At 42.2% G+C, this 19,104-nt stretch overlaps 1 protein-coding gene across 1 annotated transcript in view; it reads right to left on the bottom strand.

Moving 5' to 3' along the window:
- Window positions 1–19,104, bottom strand: part of nrg2b (neuregulin 2b) — a gene marked incomplete at both ends in the record, with an annotated part of 60,230 nt that overhangs the window by 2,554 nt on the left and 38,572 nt on the right. The window contains 6 exons of the mRNA XM_080745573.1: window positions 300–515; window positions 1,079–1,206; window positions 3,748–3,877; window positions 5,980–6,082; window positions 8,738–8,761; window positions 12,095–12,153. Of these exons, the coding sequence (XP_080601699.1) occupies window positions 300–515; window positions 1,079–1,206; window positions 3,748–3,877; window positions 5,980–6,082; window positions 8,738–8,761; window positions 12,095–12,153 (660 nt within the window). The remainder of the gene's footprint in view (window positions 1–299; window positions 516–1,078; window positions 1,207–3,747; window positions 3,878–5,979; window positions 6,083–8,737; window positions 8,762–12,094; window positions 12,154–19,104) is intronic.

Below are 19,104 nucleotides of genomic sequence, written 5' to 3'. Positions count from 1 at the left end.
GATTCCCTGTATCTCCATATTTATTGGATCTGTCATTTGGGTGCTCTGAGAACAGGCACAACGGGTGCTCTGACTAACTAATTTAGTACAACTAGTAAAATGGGCATCGCATAAACGTGTGCATTCAGCATGCATTCCCAGCCCACATCGTACCCAAGTAGACCGTACCAGTCCCAACCAAGTACTGCACATTTAGTTACGATCAAACAGGACCAATGATAGCGTTAACTCTCCCCCTGGCCTCCACAGTCCCCACGCCCATACCCGCAACAACCCCAGCTGGGGCCCTTCTTTCCTACCTGTCACTGTGAGGCGAGTCCCTCAGTGAGTCGTAGGAGTCTCCATACTGCATGCCCGCCCCGGTCACTTCTGCACTGCCCCAGTGGGCGGCTCTCCGCGCCATGCACGCCGGACTGCTGCATTTACTGGTCCCCACAGAGCTGGACGGGCCTCCCGACTGGCAGTCTGAGTTCATACTTTCCGTTCGCTCCATGCTCCATGTCTGCTCCTCGTGTCTATGCGGATCGCACAAGGAATTGGGAGCGTAGACAACACTGTGGCATGAGTATGTGTGTTTGTCACAAGGCTAGTGAAAACAGGAATAAATCAACCTCGCAGGCACCTTTTTAATTTTTTTTATGAGAGTCAAGATTCACATGTGAACTCAGTTCAGTTCAGTTTTCGTTTATTTCCAGCTCTTTTGGACAACAAAATACATATACATTTGATTTGATTTATTTATTAGATCCCCATTAGCTTACTGTACGGTCACAGCAGCTACTCTATCTGGGGTCTTAAAATATATACAATGTGCATTAGTGCAATTTGATCAAGGCACAAGTCCATTTGACACAGTAAAGTGTCCAATATGCTGAAAAAGGGGACAGACAGGGAGAAGCATATTGCTTATCGAGCCCGACCCCTGCAAAAAGAAAATACATTAAATAGATTGCCAGTGTTTACAGCACACTTAAAAAAATACATATTCATACAGCATACACAGAAGTCATACTCAGCGTGTCGGCGTGCATGTGTGTGTGCTCACCTAAAAGAGAGGGGAAAGGAGAGATCAATCTACCTGGATGCATGTGAGGCAGTGGAAGAGTGGTGGGAGCGCGTGGATATTCGGCTGCCTGCGTAGTTGCCTGCACCCTCCGCCCCGTGACTGATCACACACTCTGTTGTTGGGACGCTCTTAGAGATGTACTAGAACATAATTGCATGCACGCACACACACACACACACACACACACACACACACACACACGCACACACACACGCACACACACGTCACTTGTTGTCTTGCATAGAGTTTTGAGTATGCTGATCGTCCTGTTCTAGTCTCATAGAACAGTGGTTCTCAACCTGTGGGTCCCAGTTAAAATATGATTATTTTGGGGGTCGCGACCTGAAAAGGTTAAGAACCACTGTCATAGAACAGATCAGGTCCTCCTCATTGTTGCTGTTGATATGACCAACATGGGGACACGGCAGCCCCATACACCTAGCAGCATCCTCTGGCATATGAGATTAATCAGTTCTAAGAGGGTGCTAGATGTGTCAACAAGGTTGCTGGTCTGTCCTCTCAGTACCATTAACCTTTTAACTTTATCAAGATGTAGTTACTAGTTGTAGAACTACTATTCCCTTGATACAGAGTTAGGCTTCTGTAGTACATGTAATGTTGTTTTGTTTTTACTTTTCTTTTCTGCTTTATTATTAACCATTTGTACTTTTTGTTTAAGCACTTTTCCACGTTTGCTCTGTAAAGCACTTCGAGCTGCATTTCATGTCATGGAAGGTGCATACAAATAAAGTGTATTATTATTATTACTACACTATATTTGGGACTACAATTCCCTTGATGTCTGTCTAGTAAAGTTGCAGTCTTGCATTGGCTATCAAGTGATGACACAGCTCAAACCCTTATGTACTGCTGCATTCACCTGCCTACTTTGGGATAGAATTAAAATGACCAAACACCTAACACCTAAGTGTTTTGTTTTTACGTATGAGTGGTGGTTTAGTTTACTTTTCTAGGTTTTTACATTATACAATTGTTTAGGTTATTGCGACCGTCAGGTCGCAGTTTAGTATCAAAACCTCCACCGGCCGTCCGTCGGTCGGTCGGTCGGTCACACGTCACACGTCACACCTTTGCCCTGCTCATATCTCCGCATCAGTACGACATCACACTGCTGACATCAGTATGACATCACACCGTACACAAATGACCCTTATATAAGACCGGCATTATCTACCGACAGATTAGTAACAATATGTCAAAATCGTCTAGGAAGGATGGTGTGAGTCATGCTGGCAGTGATGACCTGCCTCGGACCCTGCTTGCATCTAATCTGTCGGTAGATAATGCCGGTCTTATATAAGGGTCATTTGTGTACGGTGTGATGTCATACTGATGTCAGCAGTGTGATGTCATACTGATGTCAGCAGCTATGTCTCTATATATGGAGTTATATGTTGTTCGTGTCCAAATATGGGGCTTGTGAGGTCAGACTTAGTGAGATTCGTCGGTTATCTCCATATATGGAGGGATGTGTTGGTTATCTCCATATCTGGAGATTCAACCTTCAACGATTTTGACATCTTGTTACTAATCTGTCGGTAGATAATGCCGGTCTTATATAAGGGTAATTTGTGTACGGTGTGATGTCATACTGCCAGCATGACTCACACCATCCTTCCTAGACGATTTTGACATATTGTTTGTGGAGATAAGCGACCAATGGTCGCTTATCTCCCGATTAGGGAGTCTTACTGGTTATTATCATAGCAAATTATAGTATTGTGCATTGTAGTGTATGGTAGCATATCGATATCGTGGTATAGCATCATACTTTATCATATAATAGCGTATCATATTACTGTATGGTAGCATATCATAGTGCAGCGTATCATATAGTGTAGCTGTAGCATACGTAGCATACCACATCATGTTGCATCGAAGCATAGCGTATCATGGCGTATTATATTGTAGCATATCGTAACGTTACACGTATCGCAATGTATTATATGGCATTATACTGTTTCATACCACAGCATAGTGTTGCACAGCATACGTAGCTATTTGTGCTGCATTGTACCGTGTCATATTGTATTGCATCATATTATCTACAGCAGTAGTTCTTAACCTCTTCTGGATCATATCAGGGCCCACTTGAAAAGTCTCCAAAAGTGTACTTTGGCTATTCAAAAATAGCAGATCTACAAGCTCATGTACAACTTGTACAAGCTTATAGATCTATTTTTTGGGGAAAGAAATTGAACATTTTGCAAATCTCTGAATGTAGGCCTATATATTTTTTAAAGCAAACATTTGTAACTCAGATTTTTGCTTCTGGGGGGGTCCCTGGAACAACATATTTTGAGAAGTGGGGTCTGCGGCCATATACCTGTACATATAATTTTGGGGATCCTTGACATGAAAGGATTTGAGAGTTAAGTGGTCAGATGGGTGGGCCATGTGCGTTTTCAGAGTATGTTTATTTTAATGGTCAAATCAGTCGATATTGTTCTGGCTTGGATCATTCAAACTAACACACAATAAGTTCATATTCATCGGAAACAAAACATGTATTTTTTAGATATAAATGTTATATCTGTGTGTTTTGTCAATGATTTGGGGACCCACTTGCAATACCCTCGCAGCCCACCACTAGGCCCCGGCCCACAGATTGAGAAGCGCTGATCTACAGTATGTTATCTGTTTCTACTGTTATGACTTACATCCACCATTGGGATCTCCTCTGGACCCGGCCCGGGGTGGTTGGGCCCGTTGGCCAGCATGCGGTTTGGCTGCTCCACACATTGATTCTGGTTCTGATGCAGATGGCCTTGCCTATTCCTCCTCCGGTTCCTGGTGGGGTGATAATGAGAGAACGATTGGTTTGTAGTGTCGCGTGGCCAGACTGTTGCATCCCACAATTTCCAAATGGTTCCGGTGCATGCAGTCTGGAGCACAGAGGCTCTGTTGACGATCAAGCGATAAAAGCGGACGTGAAGCCTCCTCCTCACTTCCGTTTCGTCTTTACACTTGTGCAAATGTATCCTAATACAAATCTAAATAATCAAAGCATATACTGTACTTTAAAGATTAAATAATCTAAACATATTTAGAACGGAAATGAGAAACAGATGACAGCTTCCTGCCTCGGAATTCAGGGCGTGTAGTTCCAGACTATTGTGGAATAGTTGTCTGGCTACGCAAGACTAATTGGCTAGTAATCAATAGGCCTACACTTATTTTCCCCAAATGGTGAACTTTGTGTCGCTTTTCAAGCAGAGTTCATGTTCCTCATAAGTCATTAAAAAATAATTTGCTTATTATTGCTTATATATGCTGTTATAATACATATAACAGAGGTTAAATAAAGTATAGAACACAACGAATAATATGAGTAAAACAATATGTTGCTACATATTAAAAACAAGAATGGCAATAGGATGTCAAGACAGTAATGCAAAAATGATAGCTGTTATGATAACTGTGGTGTTTGTTTGTGGGGAGTGTTAAATAGGGATGGGTATCGTCTGCGATACTTTTAATTGTATCGATTGCATGACGTCGATACTATCGGGTATCGGTTCACGTAAAAACGAACAATACCTTGTTTTGATACTCTGGAACGCACCCCTGGCCGGTCGCATCTGTAACAGTTGGGCTACTGAGAGTTTAACTCATTTACCCCCATTTTAAGACCCCTTCTGAGGGTCCACACCGCCAGGATTTTGCCTACCTTTAACGTGGGCGCGCGCGCGAATCCATTGCGCGATGGTTCACCGATTCCATTCACAATACGATCCAGTCACGGTAAGCTACAAAAGCCAACAGCGTGCCATTTCCCATAGCGAAACCGATTGAGCCCAGCGTGGGTGTTGCATAACATTATACCGGATGGGATTTCGGCAGACAGGATACAGGCGTCGTTGTCCCGCCCCCCCATTTCCGTTTTGGAAGATCTGGATCCGGTTTTTGTGAATAGGGCCCTTCCATAGAGCGCTATGGACGGCGAATCGGCGATCATACTTTTTTGTTTTATAGTTATTAAAGCTAATTGATAACTCGTCATACTAGTCATAGGCAGAGTGGACCCATTTATATAACTCGTCAAACTAGTCATAGGCAGTAAATGAGTTTAACTGTTCTGCTGCTGTAGACGGCGCTCACCGTCATTGAAAGGGTTAATACCATGGCGCCGTTGACGGTGAGGACTGTGAATCTTACTGTATATACAGTAAAGATATTATTACTTACTTAATGTCGCTCCGGTCCCGCCCGCATCGGTAATGTCGGCGATTTGTTTACAACGCACGTTGGGCGTGCACGCGAAGTGAAGCTCCTCAATGTTAAGTCAATGGAGAGGCCCATAAAGAAACTTCATTTAAACAAAATAGCCATTTTGAGACATTTTGCAGCAGATCTAAATGTAAACAAGGCACAAGGCAGGGCGCAGCCATCTTCCTCTTCTTGTCCCACACTGTCATGTGACTAGATGACGTAATCGTTGCCGTCAAGTGATAATCCAAAAAAACAAAAACAACCCCCTTCCAGCCCTTCAAAATAATAGCGGCGGCCTATGGAGGAAACTGCGTGGCACCGAGTCACCAAGCAACCTTCAGATTAAGGGGGCACTATTAGTGTTAATGGCTGCTTTAGTAGGCTACACTCGTTACTGTGGAAAATGGCCGACAATAGCCTATAATGTTTATTATTATGATGATTAACCAACGTCTATACTCTCCGCTCCGCCACACTGTGTGATCATCATCATCACCTCCAGTTAAACTTAAATAAAAAGTATCGAAAATGGTATCGAAAAGGGTATCGTATCGATTCCCAGGTATCGAAAAAGGTATCGTATCGATTCAAAGGTGAACGATACCCATCCCTAGTGTTAAAGCCTTTGGAGGTGCGTGGTGAATGTGACTAGTTTGGTCTTACTTACCAAACATACTTACTTAGTTTTGCAGTAGGCCACAACACACACTATGCCAACCACCAGCAGGGCCACACAGATGCCCGTGATGGTCAGAACCCTTCTCTGGTAGAGCTCCTCAGCCTCTGTGGAAAGAAATGCACACGCACACACACACACACACACACACACACACACACACACACACACACACACACACACACACACACACACACACACACACACATATGGATACGCACATATGTGTACACATTCACACCCACACAATCCACACAGATACACAGCCATGCATGCCCACACACATGTATGCATTCACACAGGCATAGAGACAGAGGCAGGCAGACAGACACGCACACACATATGCATGAGTGCTATTCTATTGATGCAAATGACAAAAAAGTTCTCTTTCTCACCATTATCTTCTATCTCTTGCCATCATACTGTTCCTAAAACAACTCCCACTCACTTGCCTTATAGTGTTAACAGTGCTATAATATAGTGATATTACAATACAGTGTATTACTGCTAACATCTCTTCGTATTATAAAAGATACGCAATTCTATGCCGTGCTACTGACTGGTAGCCTTTTTGTTCTACTACTGTCCCTACATGCATCAGTTTATTTATGATGATGGCCATGGGAATGTAATGCCCAAGAGGGCACAGTAGAGGGGTGTGTGAACTCATGCCTGTACATATGAAATGAAATAAAAACCAAACATTGGGCTTTGGGGAGTTTGTTAACACCACAGTGGCTTCCGGGGGTAAGAGAATAGTTTGGTATTCACAAAGCTCTCCATCCCCCCACCCCCCAAAAATACAAAATAGGTCACCATAGTACTTGGGAAAATAGGTCAAAACTAGAAAACTGTGCCAAAAAATGTCATTGATTCGTTCATACGCTTGTGTGAAATGGCGTGTGTGTTTACAATGCAGAGACAGCCACGTGTCTGTTTCACATGGGTTTCCTTTTTCACTCACATGCAGTGTGTCAGTGATATCTTGGTGTTGAGTTCATCTGGACCCTGCCGTGGACAACATTACAAGCCATTACATTGCGGTGATCTATAAGCTCTGCTGGTCTCTGTGCAGACGCTGTCTGAATATCACCCGACCTTAGGTGGGGTTTTTTGTTTCCCAGTGGGGTTTTTCTGGGCACACTGTGGTGCAACACTCTGTGCCAGAATGGTAAATGGTGCAACAGCACAATGACAAGAGGGAGCAACAAACGGGTCACGGGGGAAAGAAGGAATAAATAAAAAAAGGGGGAAAAAAGGGAGATGGAGAACAGACAGTAAGACATTGGTCTGGGAGGGAAGTAGGAGCACATCCAGGGGCGTGTCTAGAAGGAGGGTCCCCAGGGAAATCTCATTGCCCCTCGTACTAAATCTGCAATATCATTGTATTGTCGTTATATTGTCTTTTGTCTTTTTTTCTATATGCCCGATTGGACAGTGTAGTTTGACATAGTTCTTGCCAGCTCTCCTTCTTTAAACACTTGTAATAATTGTGTTTAAATGTTGGAATGTTTATTCTCAGTTTTGGATTTCTGTTCACACACCTGTGGCATACAGTTAGTCATAATCCGCAATCAACAGGTGATAGTTGCACATCTCAGTTTGATTTAAGTTATGACCATTTTTCTTTGTGTTTTATTAAAGGAAGACTTTTCATTAGTGCTCGTTGTAGAGAGATGGTGGGATCAAATGGAAATCGGCGGTCAAAAGGGATTAATTGGGTCTCACAACAGTTGCAAAAAGCGTGCCATAATAATAATGTACATTCCCAGGGCAGAGGGCTTATATTTACATTTTAGGCCAACATTTCCTTACATGCTGATGCTCTGTAGTGTGCACCTGTCGTGCCCTCAACCCCTATATTTAAAATTCTTCTCGACACGCCACTGGAAGTGTGTGAGTGTGTGTGTGTTTGTGTGTGTGTGTGTGTGTGTGTGTGTGCTTGGGGGTAGGGGGGTGGGGGGTGCAGGGATAGGTGCTAAAATAGATTGGGGTTGGGGGGGGGGGGGGTGCTAAATAAAGGGCGTCTGTAGGGATTGACAAGCCTTCCAGAGCCTCTGCCTGGCATTGTGTGAGTGTCACAGGGTACTGATGCAGATAGGAGGGGGGAAATAGGGAGGCTTGGTTGCCAGCGTAACGGAGCCACAGACGCTTTTTTGATTTAGGACAGGCCAGCTCCTGAGTCAATCAAGGGCAGAATAAGGACGGCCTGTGTGGGCAGGCCTCCGCTATCTTCTGGCGATTTTGGTTTGGTGAATTTAAGCTTGCAGCTTGCACACAGTCATTTGATTTATTGCTGCATGTACTCTGTGCAATACCAATGCCAATTAGATAGTTCATTGCTGCTGTTTTCCTGACGACGGCCATACATCCTTAGGATTTCAAAATGGTCTGCGGTTAATCAGCACATTTGTATTCACAATGTGTATTACACACACAGTAGTGTTTTTAGTCAACAGACTGCGCTGTAAATCAAGGCAACGGTAGTAATTGTTTTGTCTCCTTTTCAGTGTGTTTTCACAGATTATTTTCAGATTGTGAAAGGAGTGCATGCAGAGAAGGGGGCGCGGGTGGGGGGCAAGAGGGGGTTATGTATCTTAAAACCAGGTTAGTGGGCATCAGGGACAAAAGAGAGAGAGGTTGAGAGAGACCCAGTTATTGGTTTTAAAGGGGGAGATGGCACAATAATGCGTGACTGTGAGAGATTCTCAGCAAAATCTTAGAAATCATTGTACAGCAAAATGAATAATAATGTTCCATACCCATAAATTCAATTCCAAGAAGCTCTGCCAATGCAGAACGATGTCATGTTAAAAAGGAAAAAGACAGATATATCAGGGTCAGATATATAGTCCACTGTACTTATGCTGAACCAGGAAATTAGTGACAGTCGGTGACATCACTGTGATTGACAGGTGTACCTTCCAGTAACAGACAGACTATGCAGGCAGCCCTTAGCTCTGCGACCCCCAGAGTTGACAATAAAATAAAAAAAGGAAAGAAAAAGAAAAAACGAAATAAATCAAAATAGGGGGGAGAGAAGGAACCAAAGAGAGTTGGACAGAGAAGGAGGCAGGCAGGAAAGACATGCAAAGGCAGAGACAAGACAAAAAGCCACATCACTTACTGCTATATTTACTAGACCTCATTTCTGGAGTAAACGATATATAACAGAAAGAAAAAATACAAAATGACACAAAACAAAAAAGGAAATAATTTCAACACAAGAACAAAGAATAAAAAAGCAGTGAGTTACTCTTCAACATAAAAACAACACAGTACAGTCAATGAAACTGGCACAGCAAATGTGAGTGAGTGTGCGTGTATGTGAGGGCATGTGCTGTTAAACATACAATTTCAATGGTGATTTCTAGTCGAGTTCAATCAAATCCCATCGATTACAGTGTACCTCCTTTAAATCAGTTTGCTCCACTACTGCTGCCTTACTGATGTCATAATCTTTCACAAGAATTTCAAAGAAATCATCACTGCATTCTCAGTGGGGCTTTTTTCTTTTATGGCTTTTGTGCAATGCTACCGATAGAGTTTGCCAGCAAGACCAAATCCAATCATTGTAAAAGTTAATGCAGTAAATCTCCCAGTCAAGAAAATATGCTTTGATTGTGCTTAATTGGTTGGCAGCAGAAGAGAAACAGGCAGTGGAGAATCAACATGGATTTCAAACAGCAGAAACCTTTTTAGCTCACTTTTAGCATCACGATGCAAAATAAAAGCACACATTCTCCGTGGTTGACATTGTTCAGCATGTATATGAACGCTGGTTTTCAAGGTTGGATCCAGGGACCCCCAGGGGTCTTTGAGGGGGTTCCAGGGGGTCCCCACCTAAAGCATATGATTGATAGCTTGGAACCAAATGAACAGAGTCTCAGAGTTAAATTAACATTTTACAGTGTAGTTTGGTGTCAAACTGGGGCTCATTGGTTCACTTGACCTTGATGATGGTAGACTAGCCTCTACTGTACATGATATGAACGCCTCCACAATGTAAACTCTGAAATGACCCGTACAATAAGCAAGCACCCTTAGAGAAGTGCATAAATGTAACTCCTCCCATTTAGTATTATCTTATGATTGCAGGGTCAGTGATATTTAGTTCACACGTATGTGCATAAACTTGATTAGTAGGAGTTGTTTGTTTACGTTATGAAATACTCTAGTCTTATGATGCTATATGTACGTATATGATCTACCTTCCAAAGTTTTTTTACAAGAAGCATCGCTTGGCCTATGGTGCTAGCAATGCTGTGTTGCACTACAGTAGATTGTCATTTGGATATGTTGTGTGATACTGTGTAGATACAGTGGCCAATTGTCCAACAAATCCGATATGTCACCCACTGACTGCCATGCAGTCACAGGGAAGTGACGCACATGCCCTATCTACAGTATTGCAGAGCAATGAGTAAACATAGGACAATCATCAAGGAGAGTATTGGAGGACAACTATATTATAAAACCATTCAAGCTGCTCTCAGCCACATGCCATATGCACTGGCCTTATTCCAGTGTATTACCCTGCAGATTGCCTAGTGGAAATCTTTCATTTCAAGCACATAATATTTCTGCCATCGTGCTCAACGACAAAGATACATAATCAGTCTGTATTAGGGAGGGTTACATTATATACTAGTTTTAAGGTGGAACAGGTAGTGTCTCCCATAATAATAATAATATCCATAATAATAATGACAAATATTATTATATAAATCTGTCTCTTTAATAAGATATTTATATTTAGACAATATAAAAAGCTGAGGGGGACAGTAAGGAGAAGACATTAAAGGATTTACAGTAACCCTAGGAGAGCTGGGTTAAAGGAGTAGTTCACCCCCAAAATGACTTTTTTTCTATTGATTACTCAAGCCATGGAGACTTAAATTCATGGTTCTTTTTTTGTTTTTGTCGTATTCCTCCTAAGACAATAATTTGATTACAATAAATTTACCTCCATTGATTCCGGATGGGGACCCGAATGCATTTGGGTCCCCATCCGGAATCAATGGGGGTAAATTTAATATAATTACATATATGTCTTAGGAATGCGACAAATACAAAAAAGTATTATTGAACTCAAGTCTCCGTGGTGTGAGTAATCAATAGAAAAAAAAGTCATTTTGGGGGTGAACTACTCTTGTAAGTGTGCCATGGGTCTAGATGAAGTCTTAACAAGTAGGCAATTATATAGTGTTATTTTGTCTCAAGTTTATCCTCAGGTTAATACATTATTGTATTGTATTAACGTGTAGCGCCACAAAGAACATGGGGTCAGGGAGAGGGGGGGACATGGAGGCATGCAGACACTCACACTTGCACACAAAAAATGCACGCACCTACACTACGCACTACATTAGCACGCACGCACACACACACACACACGCACACGCACACGCGCGCACACACACACACACACACACACACACACACACACACACACACACACACACACACACCCACACACACACACACACACACACACACACACACACACACACAGTGGTGGACAGAGTTCTCAACCCTAGTACTTGAGTCAAAATATAGATACTCTTGGTCAAATATTACTCCACTACTTAAGTCAAATTTGTACTCGAGCTAAAGTACTGGAGTACTTGCTTTAAAAAGTATTCAAAAGAAGAAGTTACAAAGTAAAATCTCCTTTTAATATCAGTGAATTGCTGTAATGAAATTTAGAGATTAATGGTGAAAACAGCAGACCCACAAGATCACAACGCGTCGAGCTTGTATAATTATCTGCTATTTTCACTATATTTCAAATAGGGCTTAAGTGGTTAATTGTTCCCACATTGTACCTTGTCAAAAGTACAACATTTGTCTTTGAAATGTAAATACCCAAGTAATAGTAGATACTCCACGAAACTCCAGATGTACAAGCTCATAGCGCGTCACTTAGTGCCGCACTGCGAGCTTGTACGTCTGCAGTTTATTAACGGACGAATCCAGTACTCAAGAGAATGTAGTTGGTTACTATCCACCACTGCGCACACATCACAGCCACAGTGCTCCCCTCCATCCAACCCCTCTGGCGCGGCATGCAGTGTCCCAGTGGGAAGGTGCACGAGACGGGAGAGGAGTGGACGTACTGTAAAAGCCGGCCATGACGGAATTCTGACAGCGGTCCCCCGTATAGTCATTGGGACACCTGGTAGAGGGAGGACAAAGAGGGGGGGGGGGGGGGGGTGGGGCAGGGGGGAAGAGAGAGCACAGGGGAAGACAAAAAGAATAACTGTAGGAGAAAGGAATGCAACCAATTTACACCTATATGCACTGCAGCCATATTGGAGAGAAGTTGGGTCTCTTCTCACTTCCTTCAAAGGTGTTACCATTTCACTGTTCCATTTCATGTAGCACAGTGGTTCTCAAACCTTTTATTTCAAGGACCCCCATACCTCTGGGAGTGTACACATGGACCCATTTGTACACTCTCAGAGTTACACTTTTAAGGGGTCATTTGGAGCCCCCAAGGAACCATGAGGGTCCCTCGACCAAACTTTGAGACCCACTGGTGTAGCAGAGTGTTTCCAGTGAGCCAACATGCACAATATCAGTACCCTGACTCCCTGTTCGACCAGAATGGAACAGAGCCTTCATTAGTATTATTAGTATTCATTAGTATTATTGGTAACACCTGTGAATTGAGAAGAGACCCATCTTCCCTCCAAAATGGCTGCTGTGCATATAGCCTATTAAGCACGGTAATCATATCAACTGCAGAGAGACAGTCATAAGTGACCTCAGTAAACTATAGGATATCAGGTAAACCAAGGACCTCACATCAGCCTAAAGTAAACAATATACTACCAAAATAATAATCTGTTAATTGAAACTATAGGATATCAGGTTAGGTAAACAATGAACCTATAGCGTTTGTCTAAATAACAATAACATCTCATCCATCTTGATCACTTGACTATTGAGATAATGTGAGTTGTGTGATGTTTTGGACAAAATGTGTCTAATTGAGTACCGATTTGTGTTTAATTCGGCCTCCTGGTGGTGCTATAACAGGCTCATGTGAACATTTGGGGGCAGAGGTTCTGCTCTGGCCTCCAGGGAGTGTGTGTGTATAGTTTTGATGCGTTCAAGCCAACAGTGCCAGAGATTAGGTGTACACAGAAAGAATGACACACACACACACACACACGTGGATGGACAGACAAGGTGCAAAACATAGTCTCATTATGCCTTTCGGCCTGGCGGAGACAATGAAGTATTAGAAACGATGTGACTGAACCGGTGGTGGAAGAAGTTATTATTTTCAAAGTAAAGGTGTCAATAACAGCATATAATAATACTATGTTACAAGTAAAAGGTCTGTGTTAAAAAGAGTCAAGATAATTGAACTAGTAAGACGCCTCAGGGCGACAATTCTTGGCCATCTGGCCAGTGATGTATATCGGACCAGTTGCACCAGCCCCTGCATGATAGTCAACAATGTGATGTCAGAACATGCCCATATATGGGCATTACCAAATATGGGCATTCCCAGATATTCACTTAACTCCATATATGGGCATAAAACGGATAAGGACATAATTAATTTGCAAGTGTGACTCGTGTTGACATCAGCGATCTCCATATATGGCCATAAAAGGGACATCACCACCGAAAGTTGTACCTTTTGGTGGCTCCGGATGACCCCTGTGCTCTAGACCCATTGCTGATGTGCGTGTCTAGCATAAAATGCTGGATGAGTGAGAACTTTCTCAAGCTAAATGAGGACAAGACAGAAGTTCTCATAATCGGTTCTACTGCCCAAAGAGAATCAATAATAAGTATGGTAACCTGGCTAAAGAAACTAACACCTCTGTAAAGAACCTGGGGTGATCATTGATGCTGAATTAAATTTTAATGCACACATTAATCATGTCACGAAGATTGCCTTCTTTCACCTTAGAAATATTGCACAAATTAGAGCTTATGTCGCTGAACGATGCAAAAACGCTGATCCACGCTTTCGTTTTCTCTCGGCTGGATTACTGCAACGCACTTCTCTCTGGTCTGCCAAAGAAAACAACTGACAGACTACAACTTGTTCAAAATGCGGCAGCCAGAGTTTTAACTAAAACTAAGATGAGAGAACATATTACTCCAGTCTTAGCGTCGCTACACTGGCTCCCGGTTGTTTTTAGGATTGATTTTAAAATACTTTTACTTGTTTATAAAGCTCTAAATGGTCTGGCACCTTCGTACCTCTATGACTGCCTGCATAGATATGTTCCAACCCGCCCACTCAGGTCCTCTAGTGCAGACCTACTAGAGGCGCCAACAATGACATATAAAAAATATGGTGAAGCAGCTTTCTGCTTCTACGGACCGACAGCTTGGAATAAACTCCCACTACACCTAAGACAGGCAGCCTCTGTGGATAGCTTTAAAGCACAGCTCAAGACCTATTTCTTTACTCTTGCTTTTAGCTAAATGTTTAAATCCCTGTGCTGCTAATTGACGTCCGCACTGTTCTGAAATTGTTATTTCTCTGCTTAATTGTAATCATTTTAATTATTTGTTTTTATTCTGTATTTTTTATTTTATTTTTTCTCTGTTAAGCACTTGTGCTTCATTTTCTGCTCTGTAAAGCGCTTTGAGCTGCATTTCATGTCATGAAAGGTGCTATACAAATAAAGTTTTATTATTATTATTATCAAGCCAGAGTGTGATGCCCGATGGAAAATCAAAAAGGGCAAATAGACTCCAGTGCAGTGGAAAAGTGACATATCTATTGGTATTTTTCACGTGATTATTAATAACCATATTAGACCTTTATTGATCCAGTATGGTACGTTCAGTCTCCAGAGGCAGCTAGAGTAGAGATATTGTGTTAAAGAAGTACTGTAAGATAAAGCTATAGGTAAGATAAAGCTATAGGAGTAGCTAATTGGAATATAATTATATAGTATGGAATCTCCAACTGAGCATATGTGAAAGTTCTATGACGTCTATGACATCTGACATCATACCCTTTCATGCCCATACACATGGAGATCCATGTCTGTAGTACCAGCCGTTAGTGTGGTATGTGGTCGATGTGGCATCCATATATGGGCATTCCCATATGAAGTCCTGTTAGATGGGCTTAATATTGATGACATGACATCAGGGAACTCCATATATGGGCATAAAAGGGATTCTGTTAGTGTGACAACACAGTGAAGCCAGAGCATGATGTCAGAGCGCCAAACCCATTCTGTTAAGAGTGGTTCCCCTGACATCACAGTGACGTCAGAGCATGATGTCAGAGCGACAAACCAATAGAACCACAGTGTCAGGCGTGACAGAGATACATACATACAGACAAGCTGTGGTCGTTCACATACAGTACTAAACTTGCGACCTACGGTCGCAATTAGTTGAAAACAGGTTCATCACAGAACAGAATCCATTTTCAAAACCTTACTAGTAGTCTCAAAACCTCATGAATCACATTGTTACCATTATCAGATCTCTTACGATGATCCACCCAATAACCTCAATAAGGCTCTATGTTGAAACTACAATGATTTAATTCACCTATATGTTGCCAAACGTAATAATGAAGAACTTGCAAAAAAGAGCCCTCATCCAGCCTTCGCTGTTCACAAAACCGTTTGGGTATCCTTTCACGACCAAAGAGACAACTTGCATTTTGAATCAATTACAGCAAAAAAAAAACTCAGAAGAGCCCACTCAGCAATTTCCCATAGAGCTATAAATAGAGCAGGATAGAGAGAGAGAAAGAGGGGGGGAGTGATGGAGAGGGAGAAAGAGGGAGATAGTTGGAGCAGAAGCAGGGCTATGTCAGCAGACTAGAGTCTTTACTGTAGATCCTTTTCTCCCTCCTTTCTTTCTCAGCTGCCCTCCCCCTCCCCCCCAGGGACGTGCAGAGAATCTTAGAGAGGCAGGAGGGGCTGACATTTCTACAAGTACCTTTTGGTGAAAATATTGAAAATAGCAGACATCCAAGCTCACTACGCGTCGCGCTGCGACACGTTGTGAGCTTGGAGGTCGGCTATTTTCATTACTTGATACCACACTAAAATTAAGCATAAAAAAGGCAATACTGGAGATGTGTAGCGTACGACATGGATTTCTGCACAGAGAGGGCAATTCTTTCAGCATAAGATGCAGCATTCAAGTTCAGGAGAGTTTGGACAAGGCACTTCAGGTATGGGTATGGCATGGAAAAGAGGGCATTTGCATTTCTTTCACTATAGTGAAAACTGCATTCATGGCCTGGAGAGGGCACTTTTTATAGATGGGTAAAAAGGCAGGGGCTTGAGCCCCCTTTGATGTCTATGTGTGCACGTGCCTGCCCCCAACTCCTGACTCCCCGTCCTGAGAAGAAAAAAAAAGAGACAAGTACACCTTTTATTCCAACCATCTGAATGAAACAAAAGCCTGGGTCTCAACTGAAGAGAAGGTAGAGAAAAAAAAACAGGAAAAAAACAGACTATGCTATGGCCAATAAGTGTTGAGTCATCAACGTTAGCGTGATAACGGGTGATAATTCAATGTAATGTTGAGTTGCCTGTGGCTGGCACGGACACTAATGCTGTGCGTGCCGAGGAGTGCCAAGGCATGGCTATCGGCGAGCTTTAACCCAATTAGGTAAATGTTAGCTGCAGTTGTGAAGAAGAGACAGGCAAATGGGTAGAGATGCAATACATATTCACTTAGTGCATGCAGCAAGCTGGAATCGGCCCGTCCCTAATCGAACTACAGTAGGTCTTAACCAAAAGTGTGGTAACAAATTCTATGATAGCATATAAGGTCAGATGCATGTGTACAAATCAATGTGCATATTACACTGTATAATTACAGTGACAGTTAAGCAATCATAAGTACTTATTGCTTTTTCTTAAACATTTTGTGATGTTCTTGTAGCCTATAGATGTAATGATATATTTGTAGGAGAGTGACTTATAAAAGTTATCATAATGCATTATGACATTTCTCATTTATGTGAGAATCTATGAGAATTGTAATACTTCTGTGAGTCTTAAACTTATAATGATTATAAAATGCTTGACAATGTGTTGTGATTATTATTATTGTTTGTTAAACATTATGCATTTTATGAGTGCTCATAACTAAAACTATAGAGTGTTATAAGCACGCTGTATTGCTTTACATTGCATAATGGAAATTGTTACCAAAAGGGTACATTTAACACATTTTTACCCTCAGAGTTAAATGAAGCCTCTGGATTTTACTTTGTACATGTCTGTCTAGCCTGTCGACACACTTTCCTTTCCTTTTCATGATGAAATCATAGATATGCAAACGAGGGGCAAAGCCATCCCCCAATTTCAAGGATGTTAGCTGTTCCTAGCAGCCATGGCTGCACTGTGGATTTGTGGATGCTGTGTTGAACTGAGTGACAGGGGTGTCACAAGGGGGGAGAAAGTGGGACTGAGTTATTAGGGCCCAAGGTGGAGGGGCCTTATACTTTAGCTATTGAAAAACAGCAGATCTACAAGCTCACGGCAAGCTTGTAGATCTGCTATTTTTGAAAAGTCGTGAGAATGTGTGCAAATCTTTGAATATATGTATTTTTTAAGCGAACATTTGTAACTCAAATTTAGCTTCTGGGTGTGGGGGGGGGGGGGGGTCCCTGAAACGAAATATTTTGAGATGGGGGTCCGTGGCCAAATACATATCATTTTGGGGGTCCTTCACATGAAGAAGTTTGAGCAAAACTGACATAGAAACATAGGTTTTTCAAAGGACACATTTTCTTGATTTTTCAAAAATAGCAGATCTACAAGCTCGCTGTGAGCTTGTATATCTGCTACTTTTCGATAGTTAAAGCACAAAATGTGGTGTGAATCCTTGTACCCAGGGCCCAGAATTTGGTGCGACACACCTGCCGAGTGAGTCCACACTTCTTGGAGCTGAACAAGCAGCCACGGACAGTCGACAGACAGCGGTCTTATTTATGTCCCGTTATCCACTGACTCCAACAGACAGGCCAACAAAGGATGACAGAGCCGAAGAGCTACTGAAGCTTTCTGGCAAGGCGCTGGCCAAACCTCTAGATCACACAAAGTGGGTTTTCAGGATGTCCCGACAGGGTCACACTGGCATAGAGCTCATTTGATAGAGAATGATGGCACTCTTTGATAATTGTGGTCCTGACCAAACGATTAAAGTGAGATCCAGGACCTAAGTGTAGAACCACCGTTCCATATAACGTGCTAATGCAACTGTGGGACAGATCCATTTATGGGTCGAGGGCACATTTTTATGGGTCTCTTTTTGCGTACATTTAGTTTTTAATTACCAGTAAGACTCCCTAATCGGGAGATAAGCGACCGTCAGGTCACATGTACTGCTTTGCGTGATTTTAGGGCAAAATCTGTAGGAGCAGTGTCCAAAAATGTGTTTTAAAAAATCGGCCTGATGGTCGTGCTAAATTGGACAGATCCATGTTGATGACAGGACTCTCGATATACTGTGTGCCGCTTTGCGTGATTTTAGGGAAAAATCTGTAGGAGCAGTGTCCAGAAATGTGTTTTGCAAGAATCGGCCTCATGGTGGCGCTAGAAGAGGGCCATGTGAGAAATGAGGGGTGAAGGTTAAAAACACTCCTGAAAAAGCAAAATCTTTCATGAATTAAAAACAAATTCTACAAATTTTCATAAAGAAATAAAATATTGTTTCACGTATTTCCATAAATTAGAAAACTAATGTTTAAGAAGTAGTGAAAATATTTTCACTAGTTTGGGTCTAATTTCTCTTTTGGGTCTTGAGCTAAAGGGTATTGGGAACCATGTCAAGCCAGCATGCTGTAACTACTAACTAGTACAGCATAGAGCATATCAACATCTTCATCATATCATATACTGTAACTGGACCAGTATACAGTATCAACCCTCACACTGTGCAATGCATATCATATCGTCACTGTCAGGCAAAAACCTTGTATCTCCAAGTTTCAAATTTGTAATTTTTTTCGCAAAGCAAAAGCCCTGCTTCATCACACAAAGCCGTCGCACAGCCGATCTAAAAGCACACAACGCCTCGCGGTGCGAGGCGTTGTGTGCTTGTAGATCGGCTGTTTTCACTAGTTTAAATCATTTTTAAAATGATAAATACAAAACAAACGGTTTTG

Source organism: Nannobrachium achirus, assembly GCF_963921795.1.
Source record: "Nannobrachium achirus genome assembly, chromosome: 17".
Classification (NCBI taxonomy): Eukaryota; Metazoa; Chordata; class Actinopteri; order Myctophiformes; family Myctophidae; genus Nannobrachium; species Nannobrachium achirus.
Note: the sequence above shows the minus strand (reverse complement) of the source record. Positions and strands in the feature narration are given on the sequence as shown.